Source organism: Garra rufa, chromosome 3 (assembly GCF_049309525.1).
Source record: "Garra rufa chromosome 3, GarRuf1.0, whole genome shotgun sequence".
Taxonomy (NCBI): Eukaryota; Metazoa; Chordata; class Actinopteri; order Cypriniformes; family Cyprinidae; genus Garra; species Garra rufa.
This window is the reverse complement of record NC_133363.1, coordinates 39,252,927-39,272,249: the sequence shown is the minus strand read 5'-3', so window position 1 is coordinate 39,272,249 and position 19,323 is coordinate 39,252,927. Positions and strand designations below refer to the sequence as shown.

General features: G+C 36.6%; 1 protein-coding gene across 1 annotated transcript in view; it reads right to left on the bottom strand.

Moving 5' to 3' along the window:
* Window positions 1-19,078, bottom strand: part of ncs1b (neuronal calcium sensor 1b) — a 47,799-nt gene extending 28,721 nt beyond the window's left edge. Inside the window, exons 1-4 of the mRNA XM_073836080.1 lie at window positions 18,971-19,078; window positions 15,508-15,625; window positions 14,505-15,314; window positions 2,672-2,696 (exon numbers count right to left, since the gene is read on the bottom strand). Of these exons, the coding sequence (XP_073692181.1) occupies window positions 2,672-2,696; window positions 14,505-14,568 (89 nt within the window). The 5' untranslated portion in view covers window positions 14,569-15,314; window positions 15,508-15,625; window positions 18,971-19,078. The remainder of the gene's footprint in view (window positions 1-2,671; window positions 2,697-14,504; window positions 15,315-15,507; window positions 15,626-18,970) is intronic.
* Between the last annotated feature and the right edge of the window lie 245 nt (window positions 19,079-19,323).

Genomic DNA, 19,323 nt, shown 5'->3' with positions numbered 1-19,323 from the left:
TGGCACTTTGTTTCGGAACCTGGCACGTTTCCCCCCTTAGCTCGGTTCGTTTGGGCAAATGTGAACACAGCAATCGTGCTCGGATCCGCCAAAATAGTCGACATTCATATATGTTAGTATTGTAATTTTACTGTTGTTCTGTAAAATAAAATAAAAAAGTAATACACAAATAATGATAACAATAATTACAACAGCTCCATTAACACATTTATTATAACATTCACACATAGTGTTCAAATTGGGATCTGTAATATTTTCTAATGTTTCAAAAGAAATCTCTTCTGCTCAGCAAAGTTGCATGTATTTGTACATTAAAAAAACACATGCCTGATTTTAGAAGGGGGTCTAAAAATGGCCAAAGTATATTATTTTACTAACTTATTAACTTAATTTTAAGTTAAATTGTGCTTTGTTGGAAGGCTATAATGTTTACTAGAATGTTACAAATATTTTTTAATTGTTGTTTTGTAATTGATTTTTTTTTTCTTTTTTGAAGCAAGACAAAACTGTAAAAAGCACATTTTTGCTATTTAGTTATGCAATGGTGAAAAAACAACGAAAAAACGTATATGGTAATTGGCCTTGGGCCCAGTGTTTCATTTTGTTCAGTTGGCCAAGCATTTGAATTCCGGTGCATCTCTAGTAATAATTGTAATGCCTGTTTCAAAACAAAACAATCGATCTACAGGTGTGAAAGCACCCTAAAAAAGGAGCTTTTTGGCAGCAAACCCACCAAATGAGTTTGGAGCAAACAGGGATAAAAAGTGTCCCATGCCCACAGTTAAATATACTGCTGGATCTTTAATGTTGTGGGCCTGTTTTTCTGCCAAAGGTCCACATGGCATCACGGATTCTATCAAAAATCAAAAGCTAAAAAAAGCTAAACCTGACTGCCTCTGTTAGAAATCTTACAATGGGCCATGTTTAGATCTTCCATCAGGACAGTGATTTAAAACAAACATCAAAATCAACACAAAAATGTGTCACTGAGCACATAATGAAGGTCATCCCAGGTCCCTGACCAGAACTCTATAGAAAATCAATCGGGTAAACTGTAGAGAAGAAGCACCAACACGGAGTTGGAAATCTGAAGGATCTGGAAAGATTCTGTATGAAGGAATGGTCTCTAATCTCATGTCAGGTGTTCTTCAAACTCATCAGGTATTATAGGAGAAAACTCAGAGCTGTTATCTTGGGAAAAGGACGTTGCAATAATTGGGTGCCAATAATTGTGGCCAACTTGAACTGAACAGAAAAACATTTTTTTCCATAATGAGATTTTTCCCCCACTTTTCATTGTTTTACTTTAATAATAGATTAGAATTTTGTGATTTTTTTTAACAAAATATCAAAAAGATAAACAATGCAGATTTATTTTCACAGCCACCTTTTCTTATATTTACCAAGGGTGCCAATATTAATGGAGAGCACTGTATATAACCTATTTGCTTTAAACTACCGTTTAAAGATTTGGGTTAAGTACATTTTTTAAAGAAATGAATACTTTTATTCAGCAAATAGGCATTTAATTGATCAAAAATAACAGTAAACACATTTAAATGTTGCAGAAGGTATCTATTTCCAAAAAAGGAAACACTGTTTCCACAACTCTTCTCAATATTTATAATAAGAAGATATGTTTCTTAAGCACCAAATCAACATATTAAAATGATTTCTGAAAGATCATTTGACACTGAAGACTAAAATAATGGCTGCTGAAATTCAGCTTTGCCATCACAGGAATAAATTGCATTTTAAAATATATTACAATAGAAAATACATTTTCTAATAAATTCTAATAATATTCCACAATATTTCAATAAGTTTGATTAAATAAATGGAGACTTGGTACTTTGACCCCAAACTACTGTATATAAATTGCATAGTAAAACTATGTTTTGTTCCTTTTAAACGCACATAGACTTTTGACATTTGTGCATCACAAAAGTACTGTGGCTAAAACCATAAAAATGCAGCTTTTTGCACCTGAATCTCTGTGTCACTTTAGTTACATCATTCATTCTCAGGAAGGACCCTCGAAGAGATGATCGGTACTGAATAAGCAATGATAGAGGACTCTGACAGGTGGAGTGAATTCAAAATGCACCTAGCTCACGTCCCACTGCAGCCTCACATCCACGTCATTCCTCACTGGTTTTATGTCTACCAGCAGTGGCAGAAATGAGTCAACAATTTAGCCTGGCAAACACCCAGGGACAAACAGTGCCAGTACTGGACTGACCTTGGGCATGCCAGCTAAGGCGCCAACGCTTCAACTCTGTGACAGACTGACGGTAAGTGAGGTGTGCCAAACTACACACTCCTGCTTGCTGACATTTAGGCACGTGAATATAGAGATGGACTGTGATATTACTGAGTGTGTTTCAAGGGTAGACATTGTAGATTTTTCCCCTGGGAAGCACAACTACAAAATGATGAGAAAATGTACAATGATGCTGTGTTGAGTGGCCAAAACAGATGGAGGTATAAAAACATGATGTACCCACTGTGCCAAAACAGACAACAGAGGGATGAGAGGAGGAGGATAAACAGAGCAGAGGAGTATGTGTAGAACTAGACAGAAAAATAGATACAACAATATAGACAGAACGATAAACAGAGAGACAGACAAACAGACAGATTTGATTGATTGATTGATAGAATAACTTACCATTGCTGAACTTCTTTCTCTGTAACTGTAGGGGGAAATAGGAGAGAACATGATGAATAAATTATTGCATTAAAAAGGAAATAAAATACAAAATATAAATGTGTCTGGCAGCCTGTGTTGCATTATCATTACACTCTGATTGCCTCATAATTCGGCTTGTCTCTTTCTAAAATGCACAATAAAAACACTTTTTATAGTCTCATTTATAAGTCATCGACATTAATGTAACACTTAGCTAACACATCTATCATAAGCAATTTGCAGAAGGCTTATTAGACACTCTGGAACTACATGGGTTTACTTCGTAAGAAATGACAAGCCAGGGCTAACATTAAAGAATACAAGCACAGAAATGAGAGCCAGAAAATTATGAGTAGGCTGTGGTTTGTTGGTCAACAGCATTTGATGAAGTACGCAGTCCTGTGATTTACAAATGCTAAACAACAAATCCCTTGACATCATATCACATTACTCTCATCTCTGCATTCTGAGAGGCAGCTTTCACAATTAAACCTCAAGAGTCTCTCCTCTAACAAACCTGAAGTGCATGGCTGAGCATCCAGTCCTATGAGGATAACAACTTGAGATTTATATGGGTAAAGATGGAAAACTGCAGTCTTGCCGTTTTAAATGAAAAAATATATAGATACAGTATCTAATTTGATATACTAAGGAAATCAATTTATTAGAAATGTTATCTAATCAAGTATGATATGCTGGTTAATTAATCAAATCAATTATTATATGCAGATCATATAAAAAAACACTACTCATGCACTGTAAATTTTTTTTACCAGTTTCAACTTAAAAACGTAAATTCAGCAGCTGCCTTAAAATTTTAAGTTAAATCAACTTAAAACTACTATTCATTTCAACTCACGACAATAAAATTTGTTAAAATTACTTGTACTTTTAAGTTGATTTAACTTAAAAGTTTAATGCAGCTGCTAAACTTGGGTTTTGAAGTTGAAACTGGTGAAAACTTTTTACAGTGTGTGGCCTCAGGTCATGCATATTATAACACATACCAAGTTTGATCAAAATTCACTAAAGTGTTGCCTAGATATAGCCTCATGTCCATTTTTGCGCAAACTTGGTCAAATGTGTTAACACGCCTTACGAAAACGGTTTGGCATATCGAAAAACTTTTGATAATCTTTTGCCAGAATGCTCTGAAGATGATCTGAGCCAATTTCAGTGAAAACTGGACAAACCAACTAGGACAAATTCAAAACTGAGAAAAATCTTTACCTATCCGCCATATTCTTCAATGCAGAAGTAAGCCTATTGGTGAGACTTCCGGTTTATTATCTTCTATAGGAAAATAGTGAGAAGAATAACTACGTGCAGTAAATGGTAAAACTGTTTGCACTACGAAACCAGTGTGTTCATAATTAAGATAAAACATTAAAATAATATGGTAAAACACACCAATTTGCAATATCAAGCAGTAAAACAAGCTGTTTTGTACAGCTAAAAACAGTTAGACGCAATGGACCAGATGCAAAAAAGGTGGAAATTTACACTTTCCGTATGAGCCAAGGAACCGGAGGAAAAAAAGAATTTTGGTTTTACCTTATGATTCCAAAGTTATTAGCAGAAACAGAAATTTGCAAATTTGGGCTGTTGGTGGCACTAAAGAGTTTGAGTTAGAGACTCCAAATTTGCTGTGGTTAATGATGAGACTGTCCTCTGTTCAGAAATTCTAAATAAAAATGTCAGTTTCTTATATCTTTTGACCAGTAGGTAGCAAAACTACTCATGTGCATTTAGGTCATGCTTGGTATAGTCTCGCGTAGCCAGACCTTCAGACTGACGGCTGAAGGTCTGGAATTCATGGCAGCTTTAATTGGCCAAGGCCCGCCCATAAGGCCGTTTGACCGACATGTCAAACAACCAATCACAGTTCGTTTCGTTCAGCATCACGTTTCGGTGCATGGAAATGCCTCAACAACAGACTGGCGTGCAACAAGTCAGTCATTGAAATAACCAGTTAAATAAGAAGAGGGAGAACAAGCAGTAAGTCAGTAATTTGTTCGCGAACGTCGCAAAAGTGTGTAACAACAATCGCGTCTGCATAAGCACCTTTTAGCAAAACGCCGAGTAAATCAGTCTGCGCTTTGTTTCCCGGCGGACCGAAAGCAAACGCGACACTCGCGTCTCCCGGAAATCCGGTCAAATTCAACTAATCAGATGACAACTTCGACATTCCTGAAGTGTTTCCAGTTAAGTGTACCACATGCATCAGACGTTTAGCCAACGTTCCGTGGGTGTGACGTCTGAGGCTGAGACTATGCTTGGTATAACACGTACCAAGTTTGGTCAGAATCTTCTAAAGCGTTGCAAAGATATAGCCTCATGTTCATTTTTGCGTGAAATGCGTCAAATTCGTTAACACGCTTTACAAGAACAGTTTGGGCTATCAGAAATCTTTTGATGAATTTTACCCAGCATTGTCTGAAGATGATCTGAGCCAATTTTGGTAAAAATCGGACAAACTGTCTAGGATGAGTTGTTTTTTAAAAATGTATTTTTTGCAAAATCCAAAATTCAAAATTTTGACCTGTAATTTGACCAAAATATAAATTTTGCATTCAACTTACCATGAGCTAAGGAATCAGAAAAATTTTGCTTCTAGACCTTACAGTTTAAAAGTAATTTGCAATATACATTTGAGTGCAAATTTGACCGATTGGTGGCGCTAGAGAGTTGAAGATGGAGAATCCAAATTTGCTATGGTTAATATTGAGACTGCCCTCTATCTGTGTTCCAAATTTCATAACTTTCCCGCAAGCGGTTTTATGGGCTGTCATAGACTTCTGGTGCAGAAGATGATGAAGAAAAAAACGGATACAATAGCTAGCTTGGCGCTTGGCTACTAATGAATCTACTAAATTCACATATGTGACCCTGGACTACAAAACCAGTCATAAGGATCAGTTATTTATACAGTATACATACATATTTTATATCATCTGAAAGCTTTCCATTGATTTATGGTTTGTTGGGATAGGACAATTCTCCAATATTTGGCCGAGATAGAACTATTTGAAAATCTGTGGTTTTTCTGTGGAATTCGGCTACTTTAACACTGTTTTTGATGTCCGCGGGTTGAAGCAACGCCAATAATATCATATTTAGCCCATGAAATACGAATTTACCAGGAGAACCCCGACAAAAACGTGTATTTTATGATTTTTATCGTTCGAAACGCATTTGGGCTAGTTTTGGGCTAATTTTTCAGTAGCAATTGGGTTGATTTTTATGTGAAAACCTGGCAACCCTGTCTAAGGGTGCAAAAAAAAAATCTAAATATTGAGAAAATTGCCATTAAAGTTGTCCAAATGCAGTTCTTAGCAATGCATCTTACTAATTGAAAATTAAGTTTTCATGTATTTATGGTAGGAAATTTACAAAATATCTTCATGGAACATGATCTTCACTTAATATCCTGATTTTTGGCATAAAAAAAACTATAATTTTGACCCATACAATGTATTTTTGGCTATGGCTACAAATACACCCATGCTACTGGTTTTGTCCAGAGTCACATATTAAATCGACAGGCCTAGAATATACACAAAACACAATGTAGCTCTTATTTATCCATTTTTTCCTTCATTAAAGTTTCTTACAAGCTTTAACAAACTAAAAATAATTTCTGTTTTCAATTTGCATAATCCACCTAGTGTGGCTTCCTGTTCTCCCTGGGCATCCCGCTGCTATACAACAGGCAAGTTTATTTGACTGATTGGGTACAGACGTGAGCAACCTCATAAACGGAGCAAGGATTTAGCTTTTATTTGTCAAAAAAATACATGTTCTCTCATGCAACAGATGTCATACTAGGTAAAGCATTGTAAGCAGAAGGCTACATGAATCTGTACCCACACAACCCTAATGCTGGGATAGCACAGCTATGTTGTTGCTGGGAAACAGCAGTAACCTAGAAGCCTGAAAACAATGACCGAAAACGTAACCAACACAATGACCCAATACACATACCCAGATGCAGGATGTCAAACACAGCACAGCATGGGTTCAGTATAGATCTGCTGTACCTGGAAATCTATGTAAATAACAATACATCTACTACTTCTGTCATGTTTGACTAGTTGGTTAGAAAATTCATCATTTGTTGATAATTATCAACAGTGAAATATGGCTGTTTGTACAGTGAGGGGCTTAAATCTATCACCGAAGCAGGAAAAGCTTTTGAGGATTTGAGTGGGCAATGTCTGTCTAGTGTCTACCTTCATCCTGTCTCACTAAAACCTCCTTTGGGAATGTTGTGCTCCATTTGTGAGGAAAAGATGAAGAGAGAAAGAGAGAGAGAGAGATTAAGAGAGACAAAGTAAAGAGACTTAGACACCTTGCATATGGAAAAAAAAGGCAAAGTTATGAATCCTTCTTGGTTATTCAAGAATCATGCTCTTAGCATAATATGTATACTGTGAACAATATGTAAATTCTGTATGCAAAGAACAATTGGATGACTTAATATTGGCTAAAATGTGAAGTACAGAACAGAGCTTAGTTCTAAATCCGACTAGATGACTTCTACCGGATTTCCAGGAGCCTAGAGTGCTTCTATGCTTTTAGATGAGCAACTAAAAACTGAAAATGGCATATATAGGTGACAAATGAAGGTAAATATTAAAGTACTTACACTGAGACCACAGCCCAAAGTTTTAGTATTGTTTTTAGATCACTTTATTTACTTGTCTAGTGTCTACCTTCATCCAGTCTACAATACATCAATACATCTACTACTTCTGTCATGTTTGGTTAGAGAATTCATCATTTGTTGATAATTATCAACAGTGAAATATGGCTGTTTGTACAGTGAGGGGGAACTAACAAGTTTGTTACTTGTGGGAACTAACAAGTTGAGAGACATGTACCAGAAGCATCTAATGGCTGTTGAAATAACCAACTGTTAGTCACTTTATATGTTATTCAGAAGGCATCTTCCTATCCAGTCCTTGGCCAATTCAAGCAGCCACAGAGCCAAGACCTTATGTCATCAGTCAATATTTGGGCCTTGTTGCCCAACTCAGATATGTTTTTGTATGAAAGTAACAAACTAAACTTATTTCCATAATTACATAAAGATTATTCATGAGTTTTTGTTGCAAAACAACACAAAACACAAAAAAATGTGTAATTTTTTAGAAAACCCACAGCCAACTCCATAATTTTGGGCAGCCATGATTAGAAATAAGCTTGGTGAAATCCTGCTGGGACTGCCGTAGGCAACAAATGATGAATCTATGCTGCCCTCAGAAAAATCGACCAGATGGAGGCATCTTTGTAGGATGTTATGCAAACATCGTACTCCAACATGCCTTGATGCTTCCTACCTTTGTATTCTGCCGGAGAAGTCCACATTTTTCAGGTATTCTTATTTAACATTTGTATGTCTAATACATTGTACATTTTCTAAATGGTCTGCTGAGAGGTAATTGTGTGAATTCATGCTGGCTTTTTGTTTTATACCAAAATGACTCAAACAATCCTCCTTCTTATTCTATGAATGACTCTGTGAATGACTCTGCAGCCAAGCACTCTTTGTACTAAGACCCCTAATCACTTGGAAACCATACAGTAGCAAGATCTTTTCAGATGCCTCCTTGCAAAGTCACAGGAAATCATTGTTGAGGTGGACTGCTCTAATAGTGGTAAACAAAGAGTTTGCATTGCAAGCTTTGGAAAAAGAGATTTAGAAAAGCGTGACGGAAAGGAAATGACTGGCCCCTTCAGACATACAGTCACAGCACAATGACTGTGAGCAATTAAAGGAACAGCTCACCCAAACAATGGAAGTACTTTTGGCAAATCTGTGTGATTTACTGATTTACTGCCACTCTTTCAATATGATGAAAGGGAATGAGGAAGGAGGACTGTTAAATGATTAGTTCAGTTCCAGAATAAAAACAGAATAAAAAAAATCCTGATAATTTAATTTTATGACCCCTATGTCATCCAAGATGTTCATGTCTTTCCTTCTTCAGTCGGAAAGAAATTGTGGTTTTTGAGGAAAACATTCCAGGATTTTTCTCCATATAGTAGACTTCAGTGGTGCCTAATGGGTTGAAGGTCCAAATCGCAGTTTCAATGCAGCTTTAAAGGCCTCTACATGATCCCAGCCAAGGAATAAGGGTCTTATCTTCCAAAACGATCAGCCATTTTCTAAAAAAAATTCAAATTTAAATACTTTTTAACCACAACTGCTCGTCTTGCTCTAGCTTGACCTCACGCATTACATAATTGCACACGTGATGTAGGCAGAAGTACCGACCCAGTGTTTATAAAGCGAACATGCAAAGAAAGTCAAACACCCCTTACAACAATGTTGGTTGATTTAAGAGAAAATGTTTGAACCGAACACAGACAAAGAACTAACCATGCGTGACTTTTCCAGCATATGCGACTTATTACGCTGTGCATAAAGATGCAAGACGAGCATTTGTGGTTAAAAAGTATATAAATGTAAAAAAAATTTTTTAGAAAATGACCGATCGTTTCACTAGATAAGACCCTTATTTCCCAGCTGAGATTGTTTAGAGCCCTTTGAAGCTTTCAACCCATTAGGCTCAAAAACCTTAATTTCTTTTCGAACAAAGAAAGAAAGACATGAACATCTTGAACATGGAGAAAAATCCTGGAATGTTTTCCTCAAAAACCTTAATTTCTTTTTCGAATGAAGATAGAAAGACATGAACATCTTGGACATGGAGAAAAATCCTGGTATGTTTTCCTCAAAAAACTTAATTTCTTTCGAATGAAGAAAGAAAGACATGAACATCTTGGACATGGAGAAAAATCCTGTTATGTTTTCCTCAAAAAACATAATTTCTATTTGAATGAAGAAAGAAAGACATGAACATCTTGGACATTGAAAAAAATCCTGTTATGTTTTCCTCAAAAAACATAATTTATTTTTCGAATGAAGAAATAAAGACATGAACATCTTGAACATGGAGAAAAATCCTGGAATGTTTTCCTCAAAAACCTTAATTTCTTTCGAATGAAGAAAGAAAGACATGAACATCTTGGACATTGAAAAAAATCCTGTTATGTTTTCCTCAAAAAACATAATTTATTTTTCGAATGAAGAAATAAAGACATGAACATCTTGAACATGGAGAAAAATCCTGGAATGTTTTCCTCAAAAACCTTAATTTCTTTTTCGAATGAAGAAAGAAAGACATGAACATCTTGGACATGGAGAAAAATCCTGGTATGTTTTCCTCAAAAAACTTAATTTCTTTCGAATGAAGAAAGAAAGACATGAACATCTTGGACATGGAAAAAAATCCTGCTATGTTTTCCTCAAAAAACATAATTTATTTTCGAATGAAGAAATAAAGAGATGAACATCTTGAACATGGAGAAAAATCCTGGAATGTTTTCCTCAAAAACCTTAATTTATTTTCGAATGAAGAAAGGAAGACATGAACATCTTGGACATGGAGAAAAATCCTGGAATGTTTTCCCTTAAAAAAAAACGTAATTTATTTTCGAATGAAGAAAGAAAGACATAAACATCTTGGACATGGAGAAATCGGGAATGTTTTCCTCAAAAACTGAATTACTTTTCAAATGAAGAAAGAAAGAAAGACCTGAACATCTTGGACATAGAGAAAAAAACTGGAATGTTTTCCTCAAAAAACGTAATTTCTTTTCGAATGAAGAAAGAAAGACATGAACATCTTGGATGAATTGGGGGTAAGTAAATTATCAGAAAATTCTTAATCTGGAAGTGAACTAATACTTTAAGAACAAACTCAGTCAGAAATCTTATGAATACAGTAAACCTGATAACAAGCACACACTACTTCACATGGGAAAGTGCGACTGGTGTATGATTCAAAATGTCTTTTGTTTAACAGAAGAAGAAAAAAAGTCATGCAAGGGCATGAGGGTGAGTAAATGATGACAGAATGTTCATTTTCTGGTGAATTAGTCCTTTAAGAGTTCACACACTCATATTTCATTTGGACCACACAGCTACTAACACTCTAAAGGGAACCTAAAATGTCAATTGTATGCAAATCTGCTAACTGAAAGGGCAAAACTTTAATGGGGCAATTGCTCCACTGCTCTAAGCGCATAGTGATCTCTCCAAAGAAAGCACCACTGGAGACTAACATGTAGCACTTTAGCGAGATATGAGCTGGCAGTGATATAGGCCTTTGTTTAAATTTGCCTCATTAAATCATTCAGGCCTCTAATGCCCAGTGCTGGGGTTCTTTGAGGCTACAATTCTCCACAGAGCTGCTACAGTAGCTTACATTCGATCAATACCAAGAGATGTGTCCTCCATCAAATAATCTAATAATGATTGCTATGAAAATGCCATCAGCCAGTGTTACATAACCCGACAAAAGAGAAGTGCCTCATATTTGTAGCTAAATGCCATGGAAAATCTGTTTCACCACACTGAATAGGCGAACCAGTGTTCTGATTGATAAGCTTGTGATCAAGGCCTTCCAAGCAGAACGAAAAATCTTCTGCCTACATTAAAATCTAGTCTGTATTCATGCACGCTTCCCTTTGCTCTTCACCACGCAAAAAAAAAAAAAAAACTCAATCACGTAGCCCACTCATGAGAAATAAACACTTGCAGCAGCAAGCCTCCACAGCTGTAAAACAAGTTAAGCTGTCCTTTAATTGCCATAAACATATGCAAAATACAGACATGAAACGGCTGAAACTGTAGATCGAATCAGTCGGTTGCATCTGGGATGGCAGTGAAGAGAGAAAGACAGAAGGCAGCTGTTCATTTCGAAAACAATCAGAAAGTGACAAAAATGACTAAATCATTAACTACAACATGATTGACAGATAGATAGCTGTGATTGGTTCATGTGATAAATCCCGCCTCTTATGTTTGTGCATACTTCGGGTTTGTGAATCAGTCTGAATGAACAATATAATGGTGTTAATGGGAAGATTAATTTTAAAAAGTAAGTAAACAACTCCCACATTTACAGTTGAGGTCAAAAGTTTACATACACCTTGCAGAATCTGCAAAATATTAATTATTTTACCAAAATAAGAGAGATCATACAAAACGCATGTGATTTTTTATTAAGTACTGACCTGAATAAGATATTTCACATCAAAGATGTTTACATACAATACAGAATAGAAAATAATAATTGAATTTATAAAAATGACCCCGTTCAAAAGTTTACATACGCTTGATTCTCAATACTGTGTTGTTGCCTGCATTAACCACAACTGTGTTTTTTGTGTGTTTGTCCTGAAAAGTTAAACTGCCCGCTGTTTTACAGAAATTCAATTCTGTAATAGTTGTATATGAGTCCCTCACTTGTCCTCAGTGAGAAAAAATGGATCTTAAAATCATACAGTCATTACTGGAAAGGGCTTAAAATGAAAAAACAAAGAATTTGTGGAACCTGAAGGATTTTATTAAGAACAGCGGGCAGTTTAACTGTTTAGGAAAAAAAATGGACACATGAACAACTATTACTAAACAAAAAAATCAAGCATACAGTATGTAAACTTTTGAACAGGGTCATTTTTATGAATTCAACTATTATTTTCTATTGTGGACTATAAGTAAACGTCTTTAATGTGAAATATCTGATTGAGGTCAGTACTAAATAAAAAATAACATGCATTTCCCTCTTATTTTGGTAAAATAATTAACATTTCACAGATTCTGCAAGGTGTATGTAAACTTTTGACCTCAACTGTAGATATAACCACTTTGTTACATCAAATAAGACATAAAATGGAATGAAAACATGATCTGTGGGAGTTTTTACTAATAGACACCACTGATAGATAGCTAGATATCTAGCTAGATAAAAAAAATTGTTCCTTCCTGGTCATTCTACATCGCAATAACAAATGTATTTAAAGCCTCAAAGCTACAGGCCACAGCTTTACTTCCCCTTCTTACTGTACGTCCAGACAATACAGCTAAGGCAAATCTAAAAATACACAATTGACGACTTCTTCCCGAATAAAAACATAATTTCTAGCTATGGGCTCGAGCTTATAGAGAGTTGAAAGACATGCCAGAACAAAAGGATGAGAAACCGATAAAGGTTACAAATGGGGATGAGGAGAAAAAAAAAAAACAACAAAGGAGGTTTAAAGATAAGCGACTGCTGAGGAGAGAGAGGGGTAGGTAAGAGGGATACATGGATAGAAAGAGAAATGCAATGTCCTTCATTGCAAAGCAGAGCTGATAAGGCCTTAATTACAGTATTCCATTCCATGCTCACAGAGAGGCAATTAAACGGGAGAGAGAGACAGAATGACAAGGAAGAAAGAAAGAAAGAAAGAAAGAAAGAAAGAAAGAAAGAAAGAAAGAAAGAAAGAAAGAAAGAAAGAAAGAAAGAAAGGGCCATGGAGTCCATCCCAGCATGGAGGCACATTTCCCTGCATGCTGCAATTTCCTGCCCAGCGCCTTTCCATGCAGCGCCCACCACTAAGCCCAACACACAGCAGACACCATCATTAGGAAGCCATTGGCTGTCACTTCCCATTCTATATCTGCATGGCTTCAAACTAGCACTGCCTAGTTTACAGTGCTCACTGCTTATTAACACCGACACTATTTACTCACAGTGTCTTGGCTTCTTTTCATAAGTCTGATGAAAAAAAGATCTGTTTTATATTAGGCTTCCTAAATCATCTGTAATAAACGTGTGGTCAGGTTAGGTTTTTGCTATTTGTTCTTAGTCTGTAAAGACAGTGCAACCTAATATAGAGTTTTATAATGTCCCACAAATTAATTTTGCTGCAAATCTTTGTAAAAACTATATAGCATTCTAAAACTCTATTGTAGGTTACACTGTAGGTGCATCCTTATTCTTATGCCAATGTGCTTACTCTATAAAATGTAAAAAATGTGTGCACTTAATTAACCAAAAAGCAAAGTGTGGATTGCTGGACACTTCATGCACTTAACTATTTGATGGCATGCTGGTTGGCTACATGAAGAGACATCAAACTAACTAGAATCTTAGTAAAACAAATGCACACCTAGAGTGAACTGTGTCCTTAGTATTTCCAACATTGTTGTCATTTCACTGCACTAGTTTTAGAATCGAGCCCTAGCTCCATGTGTTTACATATATAGCCTATGCATCCATGGAAACCCAATCTGCTTCACTGGCAGAGAGCAAGCCACTTTCAGATATCTCTCTGGGCAACCACCAGCCTGATTGCAGATCTCAAGACTGACCAATTTGCATATTCATAAAGCTCGATTCCCAATTGGAGGGCTTTTAAAACATGCTGATTAGGCCCACTTCCAGGCTTCTGCTAATCACAATTTGCGATGCCACGAGAATTGTGATTTCTTGTGATAAAATATATGTGGTAGGAGCCGCAGGATCTTGAATGCAGTTTAACAATGTTGTTTTCAAACAAACTAGCTCATATTTCTAGTCTATTAATTAGTGCGTGTGTTGGACCCATGAGGACAGCAGATAAATTAAAAATTAAGTTTTAATAGCCACTATGGCCTCAAATGCCACTATGGCCTTTTTACTCAAAGGCTGAGAGAACATCAATGAGATTATAGCAACAAGGAAAAAAATAAACACTATTGAAAACCATGCATTCTTATAAATAAATGTTCTTCTACGGTTCGATGAAGAACCTGTAGCATCCACTGAATTCATTTGGACAAAAGTTTCTCCATAGTACAAAACAGTTCTTTAGATTACTAAAAGTTCTTCACACTGAGAACAAAAAATGTTCTTTTAGGAAGTGTTATGGAAGGTTCTCTGTGGAACCCAAAATGGAATCTTTATTCTTAAAACTATAGTCAGAAAGTACTTACAGTAGGTTTTCCTGGTTAGCTCCTCCACCACCTCAGGTTTGAGCTTGCTGTTTGATTTCCCCATGCTCTCCAAACCTCCAGCAGATATTTTATGTGGTCCAGCGTGGAACTGACCCGTACCAGAACTCCTTACAACCTCGCTTCTCCTTAAGCCAGAATCTCAGAATCTCAAATGCACCAACAAAGTGAGAAACAGATCAGCACTGCCAGCAAATCCAAGGAAATCCATCCATTGTGAATTTCCCTCTCCTTTATGGCTTTCTGGACTGTTGTAAGGTCTTAAGTCGCTATTTGGATCCCTCGTACCCAGCAGGTCTCTCAAAAATCCATCGTCAATTATAGCTGCCTCAGACGAGTCCTTCTGAACTGTTGCTCCTCAAATAAAAGCCCATTAGTTCGGCCCGTCTGCTCGAGTACAAGTCTCAGATGCTAACCGCGTTCTGTCAGATTCTTCAGTGCGAGGTACAAGGCTTTGAAATGTATCAAAGTGCCAATGGTTAGAGGAGACACTCGCTTGCTGTGTTCTGTGTGCTCTCGCTCGCTCACACTTGAGCGCCAATTCTCCGGCACTCCACCCACCCTCCCTTTTCCCTTTTTCTTTTTACTCCCTCTCTGCGTCTGTCTTGTTAGCGCTGAGTGACTCTTAAAGGAGATCCCTTGCTCCAGTTGTATTGGCAGCTTAGATGAGAGTGTTTAGTAGAATTAAAAGAGAAGCACAAACTTAGTCCTGGTTTATTTTAGCATTTCACGTAGATGTTGCTCTGGTAGATGTTGCTCTGGTAGAGATGTTCTGGTGGATGTTGACAGGATCTACAAAAACATTGAGCAATGATTATTGAAGTATTATCGGGTGAAAATTGCGTCAAGGTGACAAAAAGGATATATCAACAAGACTCTGATCTGCCAGCGCTGATCTTGTCAGACAATTTGCGGAAGCCGTAGATAATCAATTTTTTGGTGTCACAGTCTGTTGATGGCACTCTTTCTGACACAAGACATTCACCTTCTCCTAGTAACAGCTGTTTGCTGGTCTCCAGGTCTGTTCTTCCTCACACCTTCTCCAGTTCAAAGCAGAAACTCCTGTTCGCCAAGGTCTGGTTGTCCGGAGAAACCTCCAAACACTGCGGGCACAAACAGGAACAAGGTCAGACTACATTGGAAGATAACAGTGTCATCAGTCCAGCAATCTTGATGGAGACACTGAGAGATGAGGGGAAAATCGCTGACCACACACTCTCCATGCAGAAAGCTCTTAAAATTGACTTTCATGAGAACGATTTTCTCCCTGAGCCTGTGTAAGTATGGCACAATGCACTGTTCCTTTGCCAGCACTGCAAGTGCATCGATATCCTGAACTAGGGTCAAACTGCATTAGTCAAATTATGTTAGAAGCAGTACCAAGGATTCTATATTTAGTTAAGGGTTGTAGAGTTCAGTTATGATTTAGCTACAGTACGTTTCAAACAATATATATATATATTATATATATATATTGTTATGGAAGCTTAGGCAGTGAATAAATAAGCAGAAATCAAAAACATTAAAGCTATAAAATAAAATGAAAAAATGGGTATGGTTAACTCTGAGGCTAAATGAAAGACAAATATCTTCTTTCTCTAAAAAAAGCAGAGTTATTTTTTTAACCCAAATGCTGGGTTCAGCCTGTTGGGTCATTTTATTGGGTTGTTTTTAATATTTTACCCAGGTTCTGGGTAGCTATTTTGTCTGCAATCTAAAAAGAGCTAGATTTTTTTTTTTAACCCAAATGCTGAGTTCAGTGGGTCATTTTATTGAGTTATTTGCAATAACTTTTACCCAGGTGCTAGGTAGTTTTTCTGTAACTAAGCTGTTGGGTTATTTTTTCTACCCAACCGCTGGGTTGAGCCTGTCTCAAACAAAAAAACCAAGCTGTTGAGTTATAGTCAGAGCACAGGTTTTTTGCGTCCTCTACGAGAGAGAGTCGTGAACTTCTTCAGCGAAATAAAGGTTTGTATATATTTAATTTAATTTCTGAAGTCTTCACTGTGCTGTAAATTATATTATTTTACGCAACACAACATACAAGGACAAGATGACAGCGGTCGTTCCCTTGCATAACAAACTGATTTCATTTGTTATAATACTGAGTTTAATTTAATTCGATGTTAAAATATGTTCTCCTGTCTCAGTACTGTTTGTTTATGGGCAGGTTATGGAGTCAGTCACGGCATCTTTCTGATACGAGTGAAATGCAAGGCAGCGGTCTGAGGTTTGTAGTTTCCCCTGGCGAACATCAGCCCATCACCGGCTCAGATTTCAGTGTTGCAGCGGTATGAGAATTTGCACTAATTTGGTAAAAAGTGATTACAGAGAATGCTGGGTTAAAAACAACCCAACTTGGGTTATTTGGCAACCCAGCACTGGGTAAATATGGGACAGAACATATGCTGGGTTATTTTGACACAGCTGGTTTGGTTAAATGTTTTTACCCAACATGCTGAGTTGTTTTATTTAAGTCAACTGTTGTTTAAAAATTATTATATTGCTGACTTAAAATGGGCTGGAAATTAAAAATCACATACAGAATTATAGAGGCAACAGCAATAATCAAAAGATGAACATTTATTATTAAAAAAAAACACCCATGGACAAAAATCTAACAAGCATTTTAGAAAAAAAAAAATTGAAACATTTAAACGTAGCATCCTAATTTAAGTGTATTCAACTGTTCTTTGTAGCCACTTTTCACCGAAATACCGTTAATTTTCGTGCTGGTGTGTCGGTGAAATCTAAGCCGTAAAGACTTTAGAAATGAAATAAAATGTAAACAAACCTTTGTTTTGCTTATAATGTGCACCAAACCAGCACTGCTGTTAACTGCTTTCTCCGTTAGAGGCAGCAAAAAGCCTGCGCTTGGACTGTAACAGCTCAGCAGCTGGGTTGTTTCGTCAGAGACAGGCTCAACCCAACGTTTGGGTAAAAAAAAATAACCCAATATTTAATAACCTAATAAATATGACCCAGCAGATTAGTTACAGAAAAACTAGCAAGAACCTGGTAAAAATATTACAAATAACCTAATAAAATGACCCAGTATTTGGCTTTAAAAAAATAACCCAGTGCAGAAAAGCTACCCAGCACCTGGGTAAAAATATTAAAAACCAGCAGACTGAACCCAGCATTTGGATAAAAAAAAAAAAAAAAAAGAATGTAATATTGTACACTATGCTGTATTCACCCAAATAAATTCAATTTGTCTTATATTTTTGTCCATGGTTTTCTTGCTTGAAAATAAATGTTAATCTTTTGATTGTTGCTGTTGCTTCTATGATCATGTGTGCATTTTTTAATTTCCAGAATATTTTAAGCCAACAAAATAATCTTTTTTAAACAATAGTACTCAACTAAATCAACCCAGCAAGTTGGGTAAAAAGCATGTGTTCTGTCCAATGTTTCGAATCAAGGCACAGAACACAAAAATAGCTCGCATAAAATCATCTTATAAAGGGCATTGAAAACAAGCTTTGAGATCAAATATTACATTATAGTCTCAATGCAACACTGAGCACCAAAGCTAATAACCTCCTTACATCTGCTGCATTCACTTTCAGTGCTATACAGTGTGCATTAACTGCCTGCACAAGCCATAAAATGCTTGAACAATCTTAGGTGATAAGATGCATCTTCACCTTATTAACTGACGAAGAGAAATAAATAGATACACTGCTTTATAAAAGCATGTAAGTATTGTGTATCTTCAACTGCTGTGAGATGAGGTAAAATGAATGAGGCTAAAAAAACAACAAAGAATTGGAGGTAGGCTACTTGCTGTCTTATTTTAGTGTTATATATCAATCAATGTAGCAATCATATTACGCTAGAATGTTACTTCAAGAATACTACATTGAATAATGAATTGAATAGTACAGGCATAATTGCAGTTCAAATAGCAACAGACTTAGCCTTTTTGAAAGACATACTAATCAATTGCGATTTATAACTGTAATAACTATGCTATTTTTGCGGAAAACCAGGTTACCATGGTAATTTTGTTAGATGGGGTGCCCTCACAATGAAGTGTGCGATTTGACTGAACGTCCTCTCAGGCTTTACTGATGAAACTACGTGTTTGAACGACTGCAGTCCTTAAAACGTTAAATCGTTAAAAGCCTAAAGCGACACGTTTTGACAGGTGCTCAGCTACCGCTATCACAGTAAACAGTATCGCAGTAAATGTAAAGCACAGGACGTTATCTCTCAAACATAACTGGACTAAATAAACTCCTACCTCTTATTTACAAACATCTTTCACTGAAACTTTTCAGCTGTGAAACTTGATAGAGACTCCTTGTATCCATAGGAACTCTACTAAGACGCCGAATAGGGCATCTTGCCATCAAGCTACGTGTCACACAAACCCTTCTCCAGTGTCTATCGGTTAAAACGCAATGTTTTTTGAATGAAAGTCAACGTCATATGACACTTACCGAGCCGTAGCGTTAGGATTGTTTGCTCTCTGTCAGTCAGGATGTGTTTGCTTCCTCCTGCTCTGTCTGTAACCTTCATTCAGACGGGACTGTTCTCGCAGACTCTCCAGAGGCTGGACAAACTAATCTCACAGCTCTCCAGCTCTCCATTAACCCCTGAGTTTCTCTTGGGTAGAGAGCTTACGTAGATATACTTCACTTCTTTAGTCATGACATTTAAAAGGTAGCTATACACAGGGAAAAAAAATGTTGTAACCTTAAAAGGACATCTTTTGCACCTAAATAGGTAAATATTAGTACCTTAAAGGAGTAGTTAACGTTCCACAAAAATTTACAGATAATTTACTCACCCC